The following is a 7,803-nucleotide window of genomic DNA, read 5'->3' as shown; positions in this document are numbered from 1 at the left end:
ATCTGAGTGTCTTCCTCTTACCCCCTCAGATAAAAAAGTCTTAGTAAGCCAACTCTGTGGATCCCCTTTGAGCCCTGTGCTGTTGGAGGCTGATCCTCATGGAGGCGATACCTAGGGCCAGGAACAGGGATACTGAATTGGTAATCAAGAAGACTGTCTGTGGGAGAAAGGCAGCTCTTCTTGGAGACTGTCCAGAACACAACCTTCTCCTGGGGATTGTCCAAAAAGAAGATGCATTCCTCTAACGATTGCCCCACATAAAATCTCCCTTGTGAAAAAAAAAAAAATCTCCCTCGTGGTGCTGCAGCCCCTTGGCTAATGACTGCCAAATCAAGAAGTAACCTAGGAGTTCCCTAGTTTCTCTCACATTTTTCCCCTTCTGTTTGTCTTTCCCTCAAGATGGGTCAAGGAGAGTCTAAAGAAAAACAATTCTTCATTGATATTATTAAACATACACTTAAGGAAAAAGGAATCGAGACCAGCATTGGTCAACTGACTGATTTTCTTAAATTTGTACAGTCAGACCCTGGTTTCCAGACTGGGTGACTTTAGATGTAGAAATTTGGGACACAGTAGGGAGAGATATTAAGAACTGGTATACAGAGAAAGAAGGAAAGAAGGAGAGGACATGCCTCTTACAGCATTTTCTATCTGTAGTGTGCTTAGACTAGTCCTCAAGGTGACCATAGCCTACTCTGTAATTCTGTTTCTCCCAGAAATAGAAAGCTGTGCTGAGAGATCACATGTTCAGGACTGATAAGGAGTAGTTGATGAATCACCCAGACAGGCTGGGCTAAGCTTGTAAAATATTTTATTAGGAGCAACAACATACAGAACACAAAGTCCTTTCTCTTCCACAGTTTCAAGTTTCAAACGTCCTCCTGGATTCAGTTGAGTCTCTTCCTCTCGGCTCACAAATGAAGGGTGCAAAGGCTGAAGAGGCTTCCATGGGCATGCTAGAGACAGGCTTCACTACAACAGACTGCCTGCAAGAGGTAGAAATAGGTATGTATTTTAATGCAACCTAATTCAAACTAAAAGATAGAGAGGAGATAAACCAGGGACCCTCAGAGAAACTGAACTCCCTGCCTGTTAGCCTGTCACAGTGAGTTTCTGTAGAAGTGGAGGTACATAGAGGCCTCTGTTATATTAATTATTCTAAAAGAAAATATAGTACTCAGATATTTCTGAGCAAGAGAAATGAACAATAAAGTAATTACAAAATCCTAAGACATGGGTTTTGCTCGCTTAATTGCTTACTTGCTTGGTTGGGTTGCATTTGTTTGTTTATTTGTTTTTGGTGTATGTGGCCTATCTTAGGGACCTCCAGGGACAGCTGGCTGAGGATCGTTTAACCAGCATAAGACATGGGCAGGTGTAAGCATGAGCTCCAGTTTCCCTTTCCATCGTTTTCCCCAGTGCTGAGTAATGTTGGTTTACTTTGTCACAAGCTCAGGAATATTTGAGCTGTTGCAAAATACACGGTCAACTCACAAAGTTGCTGTAAATACAGACAGGCTTGTATGTAAAGAGCAATTTCCTAGATCCAGGCCATGAGGTAAAGGTAGTCTCATTGTAACAAAATGTTAAACTGTTTTTCAACTATTTTTCCCTGAATTTTGGCAATATTAAGCACAGTTAATGCATGTATTTACTACATAAGCATCATTTTATTCCATATTTTGGCTCATTTTTCTTTTTAAAAATCAATGTGTTTATAGTGTGTGTGCACACGCACTGTAGACCAGGGAAGGGAGACAATTCTTAGGTAGAGAAAGGATGAAAACTCTTCTGCGTATGAGGTTTAGACAGTGAGTTTTCATGGTAAGGCTCACACCTCATCCTGTGCATTATAACAGACTCAGAACGGATCACAGACCCAAACATGAAGCTTAGAACTTAAATCTATTTGAAGAAAAAAATGAAAAAACATCTTTATGAATGAGAGCCTTATCTCAGGCAAAGATTTCTTGGTTGCAATACCAAAAGCTTTATCTACACACCAGAAAAATAAATGGGATTTAGTGCAATGAACACTCTGCTCTGGTCCCTAAAAAAAGGATAAAAAGATAAACAATGGACTGTCAGGGTCCCTCTACCCTGCCGTGTGTGTGTGTGTGTGTGTGTGTGTGTGTGTGTGTGTGTGTGTGTGTGGTATGTCTACCTCTCTGTGTCTCTGTCTGTCTGCCTGTCTGTCTGTCTTTTATCTCTATGAGGCTTGACTGTTATTTTTTATTCTTGTCCCACTGTCCTGGCTAGGACTCCCAGAGTCACACTAGAATGGCGAGCAGACACTCTTACCTTTTTCTTGGTCTTCTTTATCTGCCCTTATAGCCTCTTGAGATTGATGTTCTGATATTCATATTTTTCAGGTAAAAAGCTCCAAGGAAAATGTCTCAGGATTGTCTCCCCTGAGTCTCCTGCTAAACTCTACGGCTGCTATGCAGTGATCATGGTCCTCACTGTGGCTGTAATTACACTTTCTGTTACACTGTCAGGTGAGTGACTCATCTCCAGATTCTGCAGCATTCTGTCCACATCCTCATCGTCACTTAGACTAACTGACCACTGTGAGCCAGGCACTGTGGGAAGGGCTGGGGAGAAAACTCACTGGAAATTCCTGTTCTCTGGGAACTTCGAATCTAGCAGGAAGATGCAGTGAAGGAACAGCACAGGCTGTGGTGTGCACAGGAGGCCAGGCTCAGCATCCCTGGGAAGATGGCATTCAAGAACCTCTAGAGAGAGATGCAGGAGGCACATGTTTTCCTGGGAGAACTATTCAACACAGAGAACAAGGGGAAAAACTTGCAAAGAGACTCTCAAGGAGATTGCTACAGCTAAGGGAAGTGAGAACAGTGTAGAGTAATATGGTTGGGGAAGATACAGAACCCCACCCCCAGACCCATGGTTTCAGTTAATATCTTCAACCACGTTCTGAAAATATTAAATAGAAGGTTCCAGAATATGTGATTTCTAAGCTTTTAGCTGTAGACAGCCTAGGGCTGTAGGAATATATAGCAGGTAACAACTAGTATTCAAGAGGTCGACCTCTCAGACAAAAAATTCTCTGATGGGGAGCCCTACTTGGCAAAGCCGAGGGTCACTGACTGTGAATTTTCTGTCTGTATTTTTTCTCATATGCCACTTCACTTATTTTGTGTTCATCTCATGTAAGTATTCCATCTTTGGGCACATATATAGCTATGGGTCATCAGGAAGATGATTTCTGCTTAAGCTGTATAATTCTGATGAATAGAAATAATACTAGGATATTTTTCATAAACTCAGACTAACATAGGAAAATCTCAGCTACAAAGACAGCCTTTTACACATTTTCAAAGACCTTAGAGCAAATCTAAAATAGACTAAGCTGCCCTTGCAGAGAATACTCAAGGGCAAGTTCCCAAGTGTCTGCTAAAACAAAGTCAGGCTGACAACATTAAGATATAACGTTCCTGCAGCATTTGGCTTTCTGCATGTACACCCAATGATAGAAAGCTCAAGGCTCAGCCAACTAATTGTTTCATTGCTTAGGTCCTGAATTTCAGTGTCACTCTCTGTCTGGGAACCCTAACCACTCAGGCTATGTGCATGGCCAAGTGTTACTCACTGGCCAGTCGGTGTGACCTTCCTGGCCTGAAAGAAACTGTGTGATATATCATGTGTTATGAGGATGGGTTGGACCCTGAAAATGTAACATATAATCGTCCTGAGTTTGGCTGTGAGAGGGGACTGTGTAGAGAGCTGCTGTGTAAAGAGCCTTGCAGAGAAGTGTATGGGGTGTGTGTGTGTGTGTGTGTGTGTGTGTGTGTGTGTGTGTGTGTGTGAAGGAGAGCTGTGTGAGCAAGAAGTGAACTGCCTGCTCCTGCCTCCTAAGTACTGGGATTAAAGTCAAGCATCACTACTGCCCAGCATTGTTGTCAGATTTCTGACTGGCTCTAACAAGACCTAGGATATGTTTATGTACATTTAATGTGTGTCTGATAGAATTATAGGATGCCCATGATCAAAATTTTGGTACTAAAATACCATTTTGCCCATGGCATGGTTTGCAGGCTGGCATTTCTCGATAGTAAAATCCAGACAAGTAGGGAGTTTTCTTTCTTTAGTCAAGAGAAAGCAGGATGCGAAAGGAGTATGGGAAAGGAAGCTGTAGAATTCCAGGAATCAGGAACAGTCATAAGGGACAGATGGCCTAAAAATGATTTTCTTGCACAGTATGGTGTCTTTAGTCCAGTGCTGAGGAGGCACAGCCAGAAGGATTACTACAAGCTCCAGACAAGTACAGTCCACATAGTGAGATCCAGGCCAGGCAGGGGACACAGCGAGATTCTATCTCAAAACACAAAATACAAATAAGAAAGTAAAGCATTTCCTCAGAGCCCACTGGAAAACTCTGGGATAGGGACCATCATGCTAAGAGGGGTCTCCTAGGGATCAGTTATGGAAGTATAGTCCAAGCACACACCTCACAACTGAGACTTGGATGAGTAGCCAAAGGAACCAGACATGGAAATGTTTGTTTATTATATTACATGGTACTGTCTGTATTTTAGTGAAACCATCCATTGAGAGCCCTGGATCTTACTATGCCACCTGCCCAAGAAACTGGATTGGATTTGGAAGTAAATGTTTTTATTTTTCTGAAGACATGAGAAACTGGACATTTAGCCAGACCTCCTGCATGGCACAAGAGGCCCATCTAGCGCTATTTGAGAGCCTGGAGGAGCTGGTAAGAAAGGATCAGGAATTGGTTTGTTGTTTGTTCCATTGAGTATGTATTCCCTTGAGAGAGAGAAAGATACTAAAGCAGAAGCATGAGGAAGAACCCCACCCTAGGCAGATGGGGCACATGGGGAGCATATTAGTGCGTGCCGCTTGCTGGTGTTATTGCTTCTAGCTGGAGCCTTGAGACATTGCAGAGACACGTTCTCGTGTAGTGCTCATACTAAAACCTGTAAGGCCAGACAGACTGAGATACCTTGTGGTCATGTAAGTTTTCCTCCAAGCTTTCATATATTGTTTACTGAATGTGGCATCTGTTAAAAATTTCCATGACATTTTTCATCAGGAACTTTCCAAGCCACAGTGGGAAGGGTGGTCAGCAATGTATTTTGGATTATGGATGTAAAATGCATCCACTGAGGATCACTATGCCTCAAAATTGATGACCCTCAAAAGCTGCCATCCCCAGAGGAAGCTGTAGGACAGAGAGACTCAAGAGTCTTCTGAAGCTGAGAGACACATGAATTTGCTTTCCATGTTTTATGACAGAATTTCCTGAAGAGATACAAGGGGAATTCTGACCACTGGATCGGCCTGCACAGAGAGTCACCAGAGCACCCTTGGAGGTGGACAGACAACACTGAGTATAACAACTTGTATGTTTTCAGAATACTCTTTTTTTCTACTGTGATCATTTGTTGTGAAGAGTGTGAGTTGTGTCTGTAAGAGATGAATGGCTGTGCCATGTGACAGCAACTGTATTGGAAAGGAAGAAATATAAACCTTCTAAGTGGAAGTGTGGCTCAGAGGTAGAGCATGTGCTTACATGGAGAGCCAATCCCCAGAAAACTCCACATACCTTCAAATTTAAATCTACTGCATGTTCTCCCACTTATTGGCCATCATTTTCAAAGCTTTTACTTAGTGTGATTTCACTCAAAATCTTTAGCATGATGACGGCACCTGGGGTAGATGTTGTTTGCTCCATCAAAAGTCAAATTTTTCCGTGATGATAGACACCCTTGTGAGATGTAGATAGAAGCTAGGATGGGCAGTGAGAGCTCTGGAACTCCAGGAAGCCACTGCAGAACAGCTGGGGTAGGACTTGTCAGATAGATGTTTGCACAGCTGCACCTGTCACAGAAGCAGAGACTCCAGGGGCTTTGGGAACCTCCTCTAAAGGCTCATCATCAAAGAGCACCCCAGACAGCTCTTGGAAGTGAGATAGCTGTTATAAGTGGAACATTAAAAACAGGCCAACCAAGTCACATCCATCATTAAAGACCTTTCAGTAATTTACTAAGAAATGGGTTTTTCCCCATAGTTTTATACAAGTGTAAAATGCTTCAAGATAGAACTGAAAATAACCTTCAGTGAAGCCACCCATGGACTGTTGCAGTCCATTTGAACATGACGTCATAAACCAGTCAAACATGACATCAAGCACCTGTCAAACACCTTTACATAACTCAACATAGACAAATGACAAAGGTATGGTGTTCAAGTCGAACCCTGAACATGTAAAAGATTCTAGGCAAGAAACTAGTTCTAGTGTTTGAATGTAATATGGCCTGTGTGAAAATTTTTTTGTTTGTTTTTGCTTTAGGGTTCTCACCCGAGGAGGAGGAGAATATGCCTACCTGAATGAAAGCGGGATCAGGAGTGCCAGGGACTACACGCATAAGAAGTGGATTTGCAGCAAGTCCAACAGATACACTTTACAGTGCCCAGAAATTTTAAATCCAGGGTAGGGAATGTGCCAAAGCATGCATGAGAAACAGATGCTCTGTGACCTGTTATCTACAGTTGCTACTCCACTCCTGATCTGCTAAAATCATCAAAATCCATCAATAATATGGGTTGACACCAAAGATGAAAACTCATTTAGAGGATCATAGATACAGGATATTGAAAGAACACAGATGATTCTAAATTAAATAGGTGTTTAGGTATTACTTAGTATTCTTATCTTAAACCTAAAGTACAATTGTATGTGTATTAATGAGCTCCACTTTTATGACCAGATATGAATTTTTTCATTGGTTGTTGTATTGAATGCACAGAACCTAAAAGTGTGGGTTGACTGAGCCCATGGAAATGATTCAATCATCACAAGAAAGATGATAATTGGTATGTAGTCTCCAAATATTATTGTAAACATGGTCATCATTTTTTTTTACAAAATTCGATGACCAATATGAAATGAGATCTAGACAGAATCACATTCTATGATCTAATACCACTGTCAAAATGTTTTCAAACTTTATCTCTCAGTGTTCATTTTTAATTAAAATAGACTGAGAATTTTATAAGCAAATGTCATTTTAGTTTCCTAATTTAGCTTTTTTGAGAGTTTCATAATGAGAATGTCATTTGAATTTTATTCTTTATTAGGCTCTTTTTAGACCAGGAGACAGTTAATTACTGAACCTCCTTCAAAGCATTTGATGCCTAATCTTGCAATCATTTACACATTTTTAAGTTTTAGGAACAAAATATTTTAATTTTTTTGATCATATGCTATACTGTACTGATGAGTCCCAACAAGGACGAAATAACAGGTCACAAGTATCTCTTCCATTAACTCTGTCTTCTTACTTTATTGACATATAGATTAAACCTTCTCATGCATGCTAGGTAAACACTGTACTACTGATATTTACCACCATCCCTTTTTATAAATTTTTTCTTATAACAAGGTTGCTATATAATCCCTAAATGGCTGGAATTGGAACTATGTATCACCACATAGAACATATCTTTACTCTTTATTGAAGTATTTGTTCAGGCCCAGTTATATGGTTCTGAAGTTAAAGGCACCAGCCACTAAGACTGACAACCTGAGTTCAACACCTGGATCCACATGTTGGAAGCAGAAAACCTTCCACAGCAAGTTTGTCCTATGACCTTCAAACTTGTGCTGTACATATACACATCCACAAATAAATAATGAAATGAAATAAAAATAATGTTCATTTCTCTGTAGTAGACTGCATTTATTTTGAGTCTGTATTTTATTTTTCTAGTGTTTTTTCTTTCTTTCTTTTGTTTTGTTTTTCAAGACAGTATTTCTCTGTG

At 40.7% G+C, this 7,803-nt stretch overlaps 1 protein-coding gene across 1 annotated transcript; it reads left to right on the top strand.

Moving 5' to 3' along the window:
• The first annotated feature begins 917 nt into the window (after nt 1–917).
• LOC131906137 (C-type lectin domain family 2 member E-like) lies at nt 918–6,476 on the top strand. Its single transcript, XM_059256930.1, has 5 exons — nt 918–1,005; nt 2,373–2,498; nt 4,557–4,732; nt 5,275–5,381; nt 6,332–6,476. Exons 1-5 carry the CDS (start codon nt 918–920, stop codon nt 6,474–6,476), a joined length of 642 nt encoding a protein of 213 aa, XP_059112913.1.
• Nucleotides 6,477–7,803: the final 1,327 nt, after the last annotated feature.

The sequence above is a fragment of the Peromyscus eremicus genome, chromosome 3 (assembly GCF_949786415.1).
Source record: "Peromyscus eremicus chromosome 3, PerEre_H2_v1, whole genome shotgun sequence".
NCBI lineage: Eukaryota > Metazoa > Chordata > Mammalia > Rodentia > Cricetidae > Peromyscus > Peromyscus eremicus.
The sequence above is the reverse complement of the archived record's forward strand: the minus strand, read 5'-3'. Positions and strand labels throughout refer to the sequence as shown.

What these genes read in the sequence shown, in the direction of transcription:
- LOC131906137 (XM_059256930.1), top strand. Translation starts at nt 918, where the DNA reads ATGAAGGGTGCAAAGGCTGAAGAGGCTTCCATGGGCATGCTAGAGACA. An exon ending in ACTTTCTGTTACACTGTCAG is followed by an intron (nt 2,499 to 4,556) that starts GTGAGTGACTCA and finishes TCTGTATTTTAG; the next exon opens with TGAAACCATCCATTGAGAGC. An exon ending in TTGAGAGCCTGGAGGAGCTG is followed by an intron (nt 4,733 to 5,274) that starts GTAAGAAAGGAT and finishes GTTTTATGACAG; the next exon opens with AATTTCCTGAAGAGATACAA.